The sequence below is a fragment of the Grammomys surdaster genome, unplaced genomic scaffold (assembly GCF_004785775.1).
Source record: "Grammomys surdaster isolate TR1022 unplaced genomic scaffold, NIH_TR_1.0 191, whole genome shotgun sequence".
NCBI classification, from domain to species: domain Eukaryota; kingdom Metazoa; phylum Chordata; class Mammalia; order Rodentia; family Muridae; genus Grammomys; species Grammomys surdaster.
This window is the reverse complement of record NW_021604636.1, coordinates 7472150-7489912: the sequence shown is the minus strand read 5'-3', so window position 1 is coordinate 7489912 and position 17763 is coordinate 7472150. Positions and strand designations below refer to the sequence as shown.

At 45.5% G+C, this 17763-nt stretch overlaps 1 protein-coding gene across 1 annotated transcript in view; it reads left to right on the top strand.

The window, feature by feature from the left end:
- Tanc1 (tetratricopeptide repeat, ankyrin repeat and coiled-coil containing 1) overlaps positions 1–17763 on the top strand; it is a 229565-nt gene that overhangs the window by 146766 nt on the left and 65036 nt on the right. The window contains exons 6-7 of the mRNA XM_028769164.1: positions 6035–6165; positions 7176–7362. Of these exons, the coding sequence (XP_028624997.1) occupies positions 6035–6165; positions 7176–7362 (318 nt within the window). The remainder of the gene's footprint in view (positions 1–6034; positions 6166–7175; positions 7363–17763) is intronic.

Genomic DNA, 17763 nt, shown 5'->3' with positions numbered 1-17763 from the left:
CTGCCTCTTGAGCATCCTGATACCCTTCAGTGCTGCGTGCTTGCCACAGGACTGAACATTCACTCAAGCATTTCCCCGATAAAACACTGAAAATAATTAGTGTTATTAAATCCCGACCCTTGAGTACCTATCTTTTTAGTATTCTGGATGGTGAAATAGGAGGTCTACACAAAGTGTTTCTCCCACCCGCGCTGTCTGATGGCTGTCTTCAGGTAAAGCATTTTGCCATCATTTGAATTGCAAGCCAGACTAGCAGCTTTTCAAATTAAACATAACATTTATTTGAAATAATGATTGGCAAACTATGGTTGTTCACAGTTGCACATTTATCACACACTTATTCCAAAGGGATGAAATGAGCAGGAAATGAGGCTGTCACTTCAATTAAAGAAACAAACGAAACAACAGAAAAGACACCTCACGGATCAGTCATCCTTCTGAAGCTCGGCCTTTTAAATGAAAGTTATGTTTTTTGGGGAACTTGGCACTTGTCACATTGCACTTGGTAGCTTCTCAGGATTTTTCAGTTAAGAGCTCATGTAATATTAATGATTACGATGGTTTGATATTGTGTAATAAAATGTGCCAACATTTTTAAGATTTGCAAAACCAGCATTTTCCCAGTTGACCCAATCTATGATGTTACAAAATCTCACATGGGTAAATGATCCTTTTAAAGCAGGAGCAGGCTGCGGGGTAGCTCTCTGGTAGAGTGCCAGCCCATTTAGTTTGCACAGTGCCTTGGGTTAATTCTCTAACACAAAACAGAACAAAAACCATAAAACAGATCATTGGATTTTACAGGACCAGAGTACAGAAAGTTAATTGGTACACATTAAAGTCTGCACTGGGATTTACCTTTAAGAAATTGCTCTTTGTCAGGCATTGGTGAGGGGTAAGAGAATAGCCACACTTAGTGTAAAAGGGTCCTCTGTTTCTGAGGTTATAGCTCTACAAGACGACATCCCAGGGCTGGCTGCCGTAGCTCAGCAGTACAGCGAGTCCTCAGTTCTGTGTTCATTCCCCAGCACTGACAGAGACAGAAACCTGTCTCGGCAGGTTGAATGAGGGAGTAAAGAAGGCAAATATAGAGGTAAATGAGGGGAAGAGCTTAGAGCTCCCGTGTATGTAGGAATGCCTTAATGTTATGGCCTAGAAACAGTGAATTAGCACATAGACGAGCTGGTCACAAAATACTGACTTTGGGAAGTAAGGAGGGAATTGCAGTGGCTCAAGAGAATCAACCAGAAAGAAACTGCAAATGTAACCCAGTCGTAGTGGTGCACACCTTTTGTCCCAGCACTCAGAAGGCAGAAGCGGGCAGATCTCTGAGTTCGAGGCCAGCTTGGTTTACAGAGTGAGTTCCAGGACAGCCAGGGCTACGCAGAGAAACCCTGTCTCAAAAACCAAAGCAAGCAAGCAAACAAACAAACAAAAAAGAACAAACAAGAAAAGAAGTTGAAATGCGTGTAGTAGCAGTCAAAGAGGACAGGAAGTTAGCAAGATGTAGGCCATGGGTAGAAGAAGGGCCCAAGATTAGGAAAAGGGCCTAATGTCTGGTCTAGGGCCCATCTCACTTAACACAGTTGATCAGCAGAAAGATCCTAGGAACTTTGTATACTTCAATTGTTCAAGGTCACATAGCTAGTGAGTGACCAAATGCCCTGTAGAGAACAAAGATGAGAAAGAGGCTTGCTTCTCTATGGTCTGAGCACCAAGGACTGTGGAGGAGCCCAGATCAGAGAGGGCTTAGATATGTAACTTAATAATGGACCTCAAAAGTCTGGGAAACAGAAACAAAGCAAACCCAAACCCAGTAGACAGGAAGGAATAATAGAAATCAATGCAACAGAGGCCTGAAAGACAACACCAGGACTCACTGAAGCAAGGAGTTGGTTCTCGAGAAGACAAGCACGGCTGACAAACTTAGCTGGATTAACCAAAAGACAGAGGGAGAAGAACCCAGTTAGCAATGAGACTACAGTCCCAGCAGGCATCTAACAGTGTCTGCTTTAAGCAGTGGGGGAGATTATCTGGGAAACGAACCAGTGAGTGTGGGTCTTAGTGAGAACGTTTGGTATGCACAGTAAAACGGAGAGTTTTTCCTGGAATAGTGAGTTTAGAAGAAGCTATCTGGACCGTGAAAATGATACCCAGTTATATTTAGGGGGAAGAGAAATATAAGCATGTTTGAAAATACATGTGAATGTGGGAAACCAAAAACTCAAACGCTAGCGGAGAAGTGCAGCCTGGCTGGAAAAGCCGGCAGAGTGCTAACCATCCTGTGGTTTGGAAGGTATTTCTCACATGTTGCTGGTTTTGAGGCTCACATCCTACAGGAAGTGGGTACGACCACGTCAGCAATCAGGAACTTGAAGTTCTGAGAGAGAGGGTCATTACCAAAAGAGGTGTCTAATATAGCCTTGGTACAGAGGAATTATCTGACTCTCAAGATGGCAGAGAAGGAAAGAGAAGGACTATGAAGGACACTGAAGATTTGACCTGATGGTGGCCGTAACGGAGAGAGTCAGTGTAGGGACTATTCTTTGATGTTTGCTTCAAATGCATAGTACTCTGTATGTGGCTTGCTAAGAGACACAGAAGGGAAGAGATCCATGAGCTTCCTTTTCACTCTCCACATGGGCTAACTTTCCACGGTCGTTCAGGGTTCCGTGAGGGTGTTATTGATGAGAGAATCACTGTCCATTTGCTTAGTGCGGTTACATGAAGCCAGCTGTTCTCTCAGTTCTACATCCGTGCATCATACATTCTTTGCATATTTAAATCCGGGGCACGTGAGCTGAAAGTAGATATTTCCCCCCTCTGGTCCTTATTCCACAGATATTGGGTAAAGTATCCCCATGTTTGATGAAGACACCAATATTATCTGTAAGAATGAGAGTGGACTCTTTGTTCTGAGACGTCCAGTAGAATGCAGTTTGGAGCAATCTGAAGCACAAAGCAGCTTCAAGGAAAATCCTAACCGTATCAACATAGAGGAGCAGCACAGTGTGGGCTTCCAGACTCCTCTGCTCTCCCAGAGTGCACTGTTATTCTTCTCTCGGGGCTAACTCTGCCAGAGTAGAAGACCAGGCAAAGAGGATGCTGTGAGCTAGGCCAGAGAGATGAACGCTTGGTGAGCGAGCATTTAGGAGCTCAGTCTGAAGTGGACCGTCTAAGGAGATGGTCACTCAGATAAAAGTTAGAAAAATTAGTGCCTCCCCACCCCAAAGAAATAATAAAACAGTTGGGAAACCTCTAGAGGAAATGAAATTTTGGTGATGTTATGGATGCAAAATGCAATAAAGAATGTGTGTCTCTTTATCTTCAACCCTAGTAGGGTTTTAGAACTTTGGTAATAGCCACACCGAGGTTGAACAGGAAACATGAATTGTGATGTGTCTTTTCTTTTTTTTTCTTTTTTTTTTTTTTTTTTTTTTTGTTTTTTTGTTTTTTTGTTTTTTTGTTTTTTTGAGACAGGGTTTCTCTGTGTAGTCCTGGCTGTCCTGGAACTTACTCTGTAGACCAGGCTGGCCTCGAACTCAGAAATCCGCCTGCCTCTGCCTCCCAAGTGCTGGGATTAAAGGCGTGCACCACCACAGCCCGGCTGCGATGTGTCTTTTCAACTCAGCCATTAAGCTTGGAGTTCCACAGTTCTCCAATTCATCTGAACATGGAGATAGAATGAGTAGTTTTGTTTGGGGGCAGGCAGGTTTGTTTGTTTTGTTTTGTTTTGTTTTGTTTTGTTTTGTTTTGTTTTGTTTTGTTTTGAGACAAACGTCTTGCTGTGAAGCCCTAGCTCTCCTGCATTTCCTATGTAGCCTAGGCTGGTTTCAATCTTACAACAATGAGTCCTTTTTCTTCAGCTTAAGTGCTGAGATTATAGTCCTTTACTGCCATGTCTGCCCGACTAGTTGTTTTTAGATTTTTGTATATTTCTCTTTTGTTTTGCATGAAAATTTGGGGTATCTATCTGCAGGTTCAGTGTAGAGGTTGCAGTGACTGTGCCAGGGAGCAGTAATGTCCCTCTTCCGAGTACAGATCCTGCACAGGATCTAGAACTTTCAAACGAGTCCCAAGTGAGCCATAGGCTATGTTTGTCAACAGGGTAAATTTTGTAGCAGCCAAGCAAGCATGTACAGCTGCTTTGGGCCTCTATACCAGCTGCCAACAGGGTGGAGTTTCTGGCTCTTTCCCCAGAGTGTTTCAGGTTGAACCAGAAGCTAGACTTTCTGGGGCTGGGACATCGTCACAGTGGCGCAGCAGTGTGGAGATTGTTTTGGAAAGAAAGAGAGGTTTGGAGTAGAGAAGCTGCTGAGGTCTGCCTCCTCACCCACTTATTTCTCTTCCCATCTTCATCTCGTCCCCTGACCCCCAGTCATCTTGCCACCTGAGATAAGGAGCTGTCTGAGCCTGAAGCACACTGCAGAAGGGTGAGGTTTGGAGGGTGAAGGTTCGGTGTGGGTGTGGGGGGTAGAGGGAGAACTTATAGAACCTGTTTTCTGGACTCAGTCTTTGGGTGTGCCTGGGTTGTGTTGATTTGATTTGGTTTCCCCCTCCTTTCCCAAGTGCCATCTCCCTTAAGAATTTGTGTGTGAAGTATCTAGTGGGAAGGGACTTTTTCTAAGGTTGTGGTAGGGGTGTGGTTCACCTGTCCTAGGGTATTTCCCTTCACCAGTGTTGGAATGGGCCCACAGATATTATGAGTTTAACCCAAATGATCTGGAAACATCAGGGCTCTAGACACAGAACGGTTTCACCACTGTAGTTCTAGAGTCACTAAAAGATATCTGCCTTGAAAACAGTCTTCAGGCCCTGAACAGGGAGGTTTTCGAGAGCAGGCAGGTGGTGTGTGCCTTTTCTTTCATGACAATGTCACCAGCCTGATCTCTCTCACAGCTGCCATTCTGGGTACATGGCATGGCAAAGTGTAACCAAGGACGATCCATACAGTTCTCACAAATGTTTTGCCCACGGACACTTTGCAGTTGCTTACGAAAGATGCAGTTAGAACTGAACATGGTGGTGGTGATGTTAGCTCACAGTGTGGCTGCTATCCACCCTCATTCTCCTCCACTCCATCTGTCGATTTCCACATGTTGGCAAAAGAGGTTCAAGCATGTGTAGGTCTGGATGTCTTGACAAGTCAAAGAGCAAACAAATCATGGTGTAATTGTCTCAAGAGTCACAAACTGTTCTTGCGTTCCAGCTTCGGTAAGCTTGGTTAGCTTCTGTATATAATCTCATCCCAGTGGATGCCTTAAGTTGTGACAAAGGAGATAGAATAATGTTGAAAACAATTATTTGTCAGCCATAATTGACAAATCTAAGTGCCCTTGGGCTTTGGGTTCAAAATTAGTCTCTTGCTCTGTATATAAGTAAATTTCAACGTGAACATTCTCTCCAGTACAGAAATCCTGATGACTGGCCTGAGAAACATCATGCTTCCTATCCTCATGTGCAGTATGCCAAGAACCTTTCTCATGTGCCATGAGCAGCAGTGCATTAGGTTCTGTCTCGTGGCGTTTTTCATTGTCTCTGATTCAGGTGGACTCCTGTAACTGGCACCTGAGTGGGAGCTGGGTTTTGAATCTCACTGCTATGGAATATATGTCCAACAAGGTTTCTATCCAAGTCCTCCTGCACCTGGGTCTTTGCAGCATGCCATTTGGATTTTAATGCTGTCCTCCTGTGGCATTGGATATAGTGCTCTCTGAGGATAAAGTGAAGCAGAATCCCTTATCTGTGGTACCCATAGGAACTCGAATGCTGTCAGATAATGACATGGGGAATCTTCTTTTTCAGATCAAATGTTTCACCTTTTGCATTTGGAGTTTCTCTGTGACTGTGTTCTCAACCTGTCACGGCCTCTTAATTAGAATGTACCGCTGGAGGACAGGCAGCGTCGTCAAGCTCAGCGCATCTTATAAGGGTGCACCAAAGTGCCAGACAGGCAGCTGGTGTGCAAGCTCATCCAGATTCGAGACCAAAACTCCCCAGACTAGTATTTCATTGTTTTCTCTCTTTGTTCCAGAAGCAAAGGCCGATAATGAACCGAGCTGTTCTCCAGCAGCTCAAGAACTGTTGACAAGGCTGGGATTTTTACTGGGAGAAGGGATCCCAAGCGCCACACACATAACCATTGAAGACAAAAATGAAGCCATGGTAATGCCAGAGGAAGAAAACTGCATTTCCTACCATGTATGGGAATGGGGTGGGGGGCTCACGTTATTGTTTGGTCAAATGAGTTCTGGGCTCTTGTGCTTTGAAACTTGTTACAGCACTTTGTTTCTGGGTCTCTGGAGGGGACGGTGGTGGAAATGGTTAAGGACAAACAGAAGGCATCAGAACTTAAGAAAATGTCCGTATTAACCTTACCTAGAGAATATTGGTACATGTAATATGGCTGCTTCAGTCTTGAGAGCACCGTTCCTCTCAATAGACTGCTTTGGTCTACGGTTTTCTGTGCTCCCTCAGCTGTTGGGGTTGGGTGGGGGTTGGGGGGTGGGAGTGATGAGTCAGTGGGATAAAGAAAATATCGATAGATGAGGTAGACACAAAATGGGAGTGAAGCAAATGTGTCATCCTTCAGGAGGCATACTCTGGCTCAGGGAACCCAGCCACTTCTGAGTGTGCAAGTGGCAGTGTGAAGGGCTGGAACTTCTGCCTCCCTCCACCCAGGGTCTCTGTGAGGAGGCCTGGCTGGCGAGAGGCATTGACAGAGACCGCAGTGGTCACCAGTGTCCTTTCCTGAACACACAGTTCATAAATCTTCAGGAATAGAGTCAGGCTGCTGTGCTTGTGAAACATTATAGAAACTCGGTCCCCAGGTTTCCTGCACAGAGGTCAAATAACCCATTTGTCTTCTGCAGGCTTTAAATGAAAGGAAGTCTGCCTGTTGGCCATCTCTGTTTTATGAGTCTGTGTTCCCACTGAAGTATTGCTAAGGCTGCCCTTTTAGTGAAACCTCAAAGGAGGCCACCAGAACGAAGGCACATCTCTTTTAGCATTTGGAAAATCGTGTCTGTCCCTATTTAGCTACAGAAGTTAAAAAATGCCTCCATTTGTCTTGTGTTTAAGGTTCATCATTTTGGCGTCCAAAACAAAACCATGTGTTGAAGCATACCGTGTAAGCCGTGTTAACTCCTCCCTCCCTCCCTCCCTTCCCCTTGCAGTGCACAGCCCTGAGTCAAGGCATCAGCCCTTGTTCCACGCTGACAAGCAGCACCGCCTCTCCTAGCACCGATAGCCCCTGCTCAACCTTGAATAGCTGTGTCAGCAAGACGGCAGCCAACAAAAGTCCCTGTGAGACCATTAGCAGCCCCAGTTCCACCCTGGAAAGCAAGGACAGTGGAATTATAGGTAAGAAGCACACTGCCAGTAGTGGAATGGCTTGATGCACGTCAGCCGGAACACTCATAGCCACCTCCTGAGAGGGGTTCCGTGTGGTCCGTGAAGGTCGAACTGCAGACCCCGCCCTGCTCACTGCTGACAGCTCGGGGCTGCCTGCAGCCAAGAGAATGAATTTCAGCTTCTGTATTTCTCCATGTTTATTTTATATCGCTGCACTCCTTTTTTTTTTTTTTAATTTAAACAAAACAAAACACCTTATCCGACCTGTCCTGTGAAGTTACAAAAACCCTCTCACCTTCCTGGTCAGTTCATTCCTTGGCATCAGGTCCCCTTTGGGCACCGTAGCAGGGTAATGAAATCCCTGCATATGAAGCAGTTTTACAGCCGAATCTCAAGGTTGCTCTCCTGCCTGATGACCTATAGGACCTGTGTTCTCTTGAGTGTTGCTTGTAAGGGGATCTGGTCACTGGTTTGAGTCCAGGGTTTTTTTGTTGTTGTTTTATTTTGTTGTTGTTTTTTTTTAAACAGATCTTGCCTCAAGTTTATTTGTAAAAACAGCATAGGACACTGGTCATCTGCAAATAGTGTATAGGTAGGTGTGTCCCAGCAGTCCATCTGTCTTCACACTGACAGGAGCCTTTTCTATGGGGCCTTCACAGGGGCCTGGGCACCTTTGGGAGACTGGGCTGGAGCTAAAGCCTGGGCCTTAGCTGGAGCTTTGGCCTCTGCCTTGGTTTGAAACTTGGGCTTTGGTTGGCAGAGCCTACAACCCTTGGCCATGTAGCTTCAAATCCGCTTCCCAAGCTTCGGGTGAGTGATGAAAGCCAGGCGGCTGAGTTTGTGGCTGGGGCCCTTTGGCATCTTGCTTGGGCTTGATGGCCTGAGGCTTCACAAGGGCCTTGTTGGCCTCTGGGCGTGCACTCACTGCCTTTGCATTGTTGGCCTTCGTCTTCTTCAGGTCTCTCTTGTGCTTCTTGGCAAAGCACATGTTACTCAGAAACTTGGGGGTCAACCCCCTTAAGAGATTCGAATCTTTATGACTAGGGTTTCTTGATGCCATTTCTGTGCCATTTGCGGGACTGGCTGTGTGTAGTGTGGTTCTTGGACTTGGCCACGGTTGCACGGTAACCCATGGCTTCTGGGATTGGAAGAGTGAGGCCAGGGTTTTCTAAGCCTTCCTGGGCCTCATGGTAGTTGCGGTCCTGCTGAGTTGAGGGTAAGAAGACTGAATTCTAACTGGCTTGAGCAACATTGAGTTAACTCCTTCACATACTTCCTTATCTAGAAAATCAAGGATTCAGGTTAATTCATTAGCCTGTAGACCCACTGTGCGATATTATCCGCCAGCAGACCGGTGCAGACGGGCGGGACTCCAAGGCATCACCCAAGCCTTCTGCCCTACAATCGTGTTGCTCTCACAGTGTGTCTCTTCTGAACAGTTTCCTGCTTTCCCTTTGCTGGGCTATGCCCGTGTCTTTAAGGGACTGTTGTGTGCCATTTTTCATCAGCTCTGTATCTACATTAATACATAGTCAAAAGACCTCTGAACTCCGTGTTCTCCAGTCACCTGTGCTTCCATCCAAGTAGAATTTAAAAAAAAAAAAAAAATCATGAGTTTGTCTAGTTCAGAGTTTGAAGATGCCCCCCAAGAGAGTCCTGGGGTCAGGCTGTGGGTTCGCTGTAGAACTCTGCATGTATGGGAAGGACTCACCTTCAGTCAGGAGGCATCTTCACTGACTTCGGTGGGACCCGGGCTGTTAGGGATCTGTTTTCTGTTGTGCTCGTTACAGTTTCAAAAAGTAACTTACATACAATATTCACTCACTTAAACTGTCCCTTAACTCCTAGTGTGTTCAAAACCATGTACCTGTCCTTACCAGCTGGTCTTAGAACACTGTCACCGTCGCCACGGGTGACATTCCACCAGTTTGAAATTGTCATTTCCCTGGGCATCAAGCTGCATGCTTCTGTCTGTGGTTGAGCTGATTTGGGGAATTCTGTATGAATGGAGGATTTACCGCAAATCTTTATTTTTTTATTTTTTTCTGGCTTCAAGGCCTTTCACTGAGCTGATCTAGCCAGTTGGCGTTCTCATCTACTCTACTTCTGCTTTATGAATTCATTTCAACACGCTCTTCCTGCGTTCCGGCTTCTCTTGAGCTCTGTTTCTGCACTCTCCTCAGCCGATTCAAATTCAATGGTAGCCACACAACTTCCTCAGCTCTTGAAATGCCATGTCCTTCTGAGAATTTAATCTCCCTTCAAGAATTTGGCCACAGCTACTGGACTTCTCATCTTTACTGTTAGTTCTAGACTTGGCATTGTGTGTTTTAAAGCTGCCATTCAAGCTGGAGGTCAGACGTTGACAATCGTGTTCAGGAACAGAACCACCATCTGCCATTTCTTTTTCTCTCACTCAGGTGCAGTGCTGAAATTTTGAAACTGACTTGTTTTGCAATACGAGGTATCAGACCCAGGCTCTGTACATGTGAACCAAGCGAAGTACAACTAAGCTACATCCCCAGCCCCTACTAGCATTTATACAAAGAAGCAAAGGTGCTCGATTAGCTCTCTGTACTGCCAGCAAAAGACTAAGCTGCCAGGAGGCTCTTAACTAACACTTGATTTAATGTAATCTCCCCCGATCTCTGCTGATCAGACTCCGTATTATACGCTCCTTTGGCACCACGGTGATTTCCTTCAGAGTACTTATTATTTAATTTTGGCTCCATGTGGATGGGGGCCGTGTTTTCCCAACTCTGGGTTCTTAGCCAAGTGCCAGGAAGAAGATATTAAGGAAAGAGTTGCTGCCACTCTGCAGCGGCACCGAAGCAGGAAATGTGTAGTTGCTTTATAAGGACTACTCGGGATTCCTATTTTGAGTTGGTTCGTTAAAACTTTTAATATCACGGTGTCTTAAGTTCTGAGGACCGTTTATGTCATCCACAGTGCCCTTTGCTCCTTGGTCAATATGTTCCCTTAACTTGGTTATGCATGAAGTACCAAAAGTATTGACCTGAAAGTAGGAAGGTGAAAGGGGGTTAGCAGTCTCTGGTGGGGGATAGGAGACCCCAGCTCCTGGAGAACCAGGATTGCACTGTCCTATCAAGGCCCTTGGTAGATGAGAGAAGCTGTGCTGGTGGCAACATGCCTCTGTTCTCTCCTCTGTGACCTGTGGCACTAAAGTCTGTTGCCAAGGTGTGGTGGGGAGGAGAAGGAATAGAAGCAAGAATTTCCTCTCTGGGCTGACTTGAGCTGCAGGTGTCTGAAGAGGCCAGAGTGGCGGGGCCAGAAAGGAGGAGCAATCTCCTCCTGCAATCTCTGCAGGCTGTACAGGTTCCCAAGCCCGAGCTGACAGGTATGGGTGCTGTATTTGTGGCTCTGTGATTGCCGGGGTGCGATGTGTTTTCTGTGTTCTGAGGAACTTGTTGAGTTTATGAACTGCAGCCTATGGTCCAAGCTCTTGGGGATTATAGGTGTTTAAGAAAGTAAAAGACTTAAGAACACTGAACGCTGTGATCTTAGGGAGTGGAAGTAAAGGTGGAATGAACCCTCTTTTCTCAACTCGGAAACCCTGGCAGCACCATTGTAGAATGTGTTGGAGAGGATTCACGTTCCAAATTATACACGGCCTGGAGGAGAGGGCAACCAGCTTTTCTTTAACTTTCCACTTTAAGTAGGGGTAGCCTTTTGAACCAGGTCAGCAGGGCATTGAATGGCAAAGACTGTGCAGTGGGGTGGGCTGCGTAAGACACAGGCCTCCTCAGTATTGTGTGCTTGGGTCAGCAAAAGGCTCAAAGCAGTGTTCTGAGCACAGTGTAGTCAGGGCATTAGGGGACATTTCAGAAAGTGCCAACCTGTCCTTGAAAATTCCTCAGCCTCCTCTAACTACTTAGGCTGATTTCCAGCATGCTGACTGCATTTAACCTAAATCGCTCCGCCCAGCAGATGCAGGGAGAGGAAGCTTGTGTAGCCACATGCCCGGGCAGCTTCCTCAGATACCACAGGTACCCTGTCTGCATTGGGTTTCCACAGTTTAGCCAAGGGGCCAATGACCATTAGAACACACCGGGCCCCCTTCCAATTCTTGCTCTGGGAGACCAGGGCTTAATGAACGTCTCTGCCCCTTTTCAACTTTGTCATGTGATCTAGAAGGAAGCCCTGCTTTATCCTATTTCAAGAGGTTCAGGTTCTCCCGAGGACGTTAAAGTCTTTAGAAGTGCAGTGATTCTGTCATGTAGGCATACTGGCTAAGCGACTGGGATTAACTGTATTCTATGTGAGAGTCTTTATTTATCTTAAGGAAAAGTTTTTCTGGCACTTACCCTTTACTTACTGAAACCGTTGGCATTACCTGGATGTGAGTGTCTGATTTTCAAATTTGCGATGTGAAAACGTGCTAAATGTGAACCCAGCTGTACCAGTCACAGTGAAAACAGCTTGCAGTCACTTGCTTTAAAAGCTTTTATAAAGAAACAGGCTTCAAAGGTGGTTGGTTCCTCTATGCCTGAGAAAACTGTTTTCTTACTGACACTCCTTTAAGTTGCTTCCAATTGTTACAAATGGAATTGTAATCTGTGTTAATCCTAGTTTAGAGGGAAAAGCCTACATATATTCATTTGAATAATAAATCTATTAGCATGTAGAATGTATTATATATATGGTAATGCAACATATATAAACTAATCTGAGCTTCAAAAATGTTCTAGAAATACTGTGTTTTAAAGCATATTCTGAGTTGTATCTGTTTAATTTTTATGTCCAAATGATGATAAATATTTGAAGTGTGTATACTTATTTCTAGAAAATAGATATTTTTCACTTAGGAAGACAAGATAGACTCATTTAGGAGAAGAAATACAAATTAATCCTGGCCTTTCTACCAGAATTTCATTCATACAAATATGTGGTGAGTTAGTTAATCTGCTTTGGCTCCCGGTGGGTTTGATATGACTTTTAAACACCCACCCAATGGCTGAATACTTCTAAACACCCACCCACTGCAGAAGACACACACTTCCCCTCCAGTAGTCATGAGGTAACATCTTTTAAAACCTATATTTCATCTCTGCTACCCAAGACCCAATGGGGGAATGGCCCCTAGGGCCCTTTCCTATAATCTTACATGTTGGTGGGGCTTTAAGTCTGTTTTTCTTGCTCCCCTATCATGGTGATTCTCTTCTCCTTCCCCTTTCTCCGTCTCCCTGCCCAGCCATTGGCTGGACAGCAATTCACTATTACCAATCAAAGGCAGCTGGGGCCAGGAACCCTCAGTGTCTGGATTTGAGGCTTTTGGGAGCTGAATTAAGACAAAGCATTAGAACCAATTCCCAACATAAATATATACATATGTCTATGTGCATGCATGGGTGTGTATGTCCATGTGTACATGTGTGTATGCCTGTATGTATGTATGTATGTTTGTAAGTATGTATGTATGTATGTATGTATGTGTTTGTCCATGTGTATATGCTTGTATGTATGTATGTATGTATATATGTATCCATGTGTGCATGTGTGTATATGCCTGTATGTATGTATGTTTGTAAGCATATACATATATATGTGTATGTCCATGTGTGCATGGGTGTATGGCTGTATGTATGTATGTGTGTGTGTATGTATGATGTGCCTGTGGATATAAGTGCTACACTGTTGGTGTGGCAGTCAGAAGACAACCTAATGGAGTCACTTTCCTGCTTCTGTCTTTATGATGTTGCAGGGGTCAACCTTAGGCTGCCAGGTTTGTGTAGCAAGTGAGCTGTCTCACTTGCCCCAAGACTTAAAAACGAACAAACAAACAAACAAACCATACCCCACCACGTTGTAAAGATTCTTTCTCTTAATTAATAGTAGATATACCAGGCAGAAGATTTCAAGTTAACCATTAGACACTCTGGCTGAGGGTGGGGCTGTTCAAAGCCTCTTCCCTTCCATTCCCTTCTTCACTGCTTACTTTGGCCTGTCCAGGTTCTCACTTGCCTGAGTATTTTGCAGCATCCTGCACTTGCTGCTTTTGAGAGAGGGTGTTGGGGAAACCCCAGGAAGACTGGAGGGCTCTGTGCCATGGCCCTGTCCCTCAACCCTGCGTGCCTCTCCCAGATGATATGTCAGATCTAAGCAGCCCTCACCCCCATCCGCCATCTGGACCACAGGGTCTACCACATCCCAGGCAGTGCAGTTGTGAGTGGTGAATACCAGTCTCAGCTCTTTGTCTGTTTCTCTCCTTTTGCTTTCCTGGGGTGCCGATATTTGTCCCCCTCCCTCATTTAGAAATAGGGAGCAAATGTAAGCTTTAATGGGAACACCTTCATGGGAACATTTCTCTTACAAGAATGGCTCGTGCTAAGCTGTGGGGTCCTTGGGCCATACCTCGCTGCCGCCGGCCCGGTAGGATGTGCTAACATTTGCTTCCATGAACAGTTGCTTAGAACATTAAGAAGTCATCATGGACTGACTTTTATCTTGTGTTGACTCTCTGCCTCCTCCCAGAGTTATGAAATGAAAGTCACTCTGGAGGTGGCCCTTAGTCTGTTCATTTCTGTGACTCCGTATCTCCAGGGAGCTGATCAGATACAGTAATTTAATTGTACTTTCTTTTCATTTTCAACTCGTAAGTCCCACCCTTTTGATTTTATACTACTGCTGCCTTGCTGCACCTGTATTTGCGCCCCCCCCCCCAAATTAGAATGCTTTGAAATTGATTTGGTAATAACTACTTAGAATGTTTCAAATCTGGGTTAATAGTCATTTTGCTACATTGCCTGCAATTTAAAAATCATCGTTAATTATAGAAGCCTTTTAAAATCTCGGGTAGAGAAGGGAAGTTTCTCTTTACATTTCTGATTTGGTAACATAGTAAATATGGGGAGAAATCCTTGGTGGTTCCAGCCAACAGCATCTGCACTGACTGCAGTCATTCTGGGTGTTTGGGGTTTTTAGGCTGTCCTGTTCATACTGGCAAGCATGTATGGGTACCTGCTATGTGCCAGGAACGTGGTTGTTCAGTATTGGGACAATAAAAAGTAAGGCCCAGTATCTATTTTCAAAACTGTCTCCTTATGGGACTATGAAATCAGCCTGACACTGGCTGAGTGGACTTCTCCCATGAACGATATTTGCTCTAGGTCCATAATAATACCAACCACTGTTTGCCGAGGGCCCTTTTCAAAGGAGTCTGGAGCTCTGGGGCATCACTTGAGTGTGCCAAGAGCGCCATTGTGGATGCAGTCCATGTATAGATTTTCAGAGCATTACCAAAGCACTGTGTAATTTGTAGAAAAAGTCACATCCAGGTCTTTAGACTTTTTCCGGAGACTTTCTTTTCCAGGCCAGATCGAATTGTGGCAGTGTTCTCCTTGAGAGAGGCGGGTCCAGTCCTCTCCCTCCCACAGTTCCCTGCCTGCAGCCATTCCTTCAGGTATTTCCATAATTGAAAGGCCTGATGAATGTACCTGAGAACTGCAGCTGGGTCCCTGGCCTTGCTGCATGTTGTGGCAAAGTGTACCTTGCGCAATTCGGGGTGAGTACCGAGCTAGAGATCTGGTACAGAGACCTGGCTGTCACAATCCAGTGCACAGGGTTCCCAGCACAACACCCAAAGGGCAGGGCTAGCCAGAAGTGCCAGGCTGCCATTCTGGGGCTGTGCAGGAGGAGAAGCCAGACAGTCGCTGGAGCTGAAGGTTTCCAGGACCCCATCTGGGCCTTCCCTCTGGCAGGAGGGGTAGCTTGCATTCTTCCTGGGGTACCTTCTCTTTCTGAGCTAGTAGATACTAGGAGCTGGGGGCAGGTGAGCCAGGAACTCTTGCTATGTGTGCTCTTTGCTCGTGTACCTTTGCTAGTGAGGTTGGCCTGGGGTTGGGGATTCAAGAGATGCACAGTCCTGCATACCTGGCCAGAAAGATGATGCCACGAAGAATTGAGCCTTTATGTTCTGGAATCTATCCTGTGCAACTGTTGGTATGAGGTGTTGGTCCAGTTTGTCTGTCCGGGGACCTAGAGAACTGCTACAGTGCTGCCTTGACTCTCAACCTCAGAGTTCCTTCGCTGGATTAAGTGTAACCTCAGGAGTGGTCAGTGATCTTCCTTTGGTCAGGACAAGGAAGGTGCTAAAAAGGCTTGATGTCTATTTTTAGCGTATTTCTTCCCTTCTTCCACTTCATAGCCGTTATCTTCCTTTCCTCTTTGATTTTTAACCCATTGCTGTAGTGTTTTAACTTTGAAGTTCTTCCCTGCATCGACTGAACTGATGTTTCAATGCTACTGTGTTAGTCTTGGCTTGTCTGGGAAAGGGAAAGAATTGTTGTGCTAATAATTTAAGAGGCACTTTCACGGTGACCTCCTATTTAAATGTTTCCAACCCCAGGAAAGGGCGGGACTCTCTGTGTCTCTGACTGTGAATGTGGAGAATGACTGACAGCCTATGTGGTGCTCAAAGAAAACTGTAATTTTTCTTTTAGAGTATTTCTCATTTACAATGTTTATTTTTGGGTATGTGCTTTATAGTAAATAAACTAGAGCAGTGTATGTACATATTTTATCAATGCATCAGGGTACATGTCCCAGATTTTTGTGTGGTGGAATCAGAACCGCATTCTGAGGCATGTGAGACTTCAGAAGTTGTGGGGCTTTCCTGTCAGTGAGGATGGTGTGGGAAGTGAGTGAGCTAAGGTATGACAAGGGCTTAGAGCAGAGCCTGGCACACCATAAGTAAGTTAGCCCTATTGTGCCGGGCATGCCAACCACTGTAGTAGGCATGTTATTTCTTAAGGATACACATTATTTAATTGCTCCTGAGGGGATAGGCAATGCTTGTTCATAGATGTGTAGTGAACCAGGAGTTTTCTTTGAGGGTGCAAGTCAGACAAAGGAGATGAGACCAGAGAGAAGACAGGAGTCAGGATCCTGCAGTTTTCCTTGCTTTCGAGTGGTCAGAAAGTGATGCTAAGTTCCCAGTGGGAAAAGAGAAACAGGGTTGCATGAGTAAGATGGACATACATCCCCGTGCCGTGTGCCTGGAGAACCCACAGTGCTAGTTCTCAAAGGGTGGAGAGACCTGGTTGGATCCCAGAGCATTTGTGTTTAAGGTACTGTTCTAGGTGTATGTCCACACGATATATACACACCCTTCCTCTGCCCCCGTGTTTCCTCTGTAGCTCAAGGAGGATTCCACTGCTATGTGCAGCCAAAGCTTAGCCAATGGGCTAGGCATGGCTTTGCATTGTAATCTGCCTAACTTTCTTAACTCTCTTTCAAACCCACAGTGAGACATTTGGCTCTGGACCTACATTGTTTTTTCTGATTCAGTTTTAAGTGTACCTCCAACATAGAAGCTGAGATAAGGCAAAGATGGTTGAAGAAAAGCCAAGGAGGGACAGTTCCCTTTACGTTTACCCACTACATTAGTGACTGAGTGGATGACCCGATGACAGCAAACCCTCCTGCAGCCTCAGCCACCTATGCAGCCCCTCCCACATCCTGAGCTTGGGCAAGCCAGGGAGGTCTTGAAAATGCATTGTTTGGACAGAGAAGGGAGCTGGTGTTGGATGTACCACTAGCCCTCTCTAAGTCTGACCCTGCCTTTGTAGAGATGGGGTGGGCTCCTGGCCTGGGCATCTCTTCCTGGTTGTCATGGGGATCCTCATTGTGTGTGTGCCTTAGTATCTCAGGAAGGTGTTTTGGATGAATGTATGAGTGAGCAGATGGCTAAATGTGCAGTTACTACAGAGGAAGGTAGACAACTGTCCCTGGGGTACAGGAGGTTTCAAAGTATATACAATGAGAGAGAAGTGTCCGTCGAGTCTGTGGCGAGCAGCCCCGGGCTCTGTTTACCACATTGTGGGCACAGTCTAACCTGACAGCTTAAGGGAACGTGGGCCCATGTGCCTATGTCCATGGTGGAAGAGTGGTTCAGACAAGGTGGGTGATGAAGACAGGCTTTTGTCAACAGAGGCTGCCATCTCTGCCAGCTGCCAATGGAATTCTGGAAATGGTAGAATTGTGAGTGCTTAGATGATTTCAGATTATCCTTTTTCTTGTGTGTGTGTGTGTGGGGGGGGGAGATGTCAAACAATATTTAGAAATAACTTGAACATTTTGTTTTTTATTTTGAGTCTGTATATGTCAGTGTACATGTCACATATGTGCCAGTGTTCACAGAGGCCAGAAGGCATCAGATCCTTCGAAGGTGGGAATTACGGGCAGTTATGAGCTGCTGGATGGGGCCATGGCAATGACACTCGCTTCAGATCCTCTGGAAGAGCAGCAAATGCTCTTAGCTACTGAGCTGTCTCTCCAAACCATTCTGTAGAGAGTTGGCTTTTTTTTCTTTTAAAGTCTTCATGTTTAAGATATTGTCCTAGGTGTGTGTGGCTGTGTATGCACACATATTCTCCAAAGTAACTATGTTAA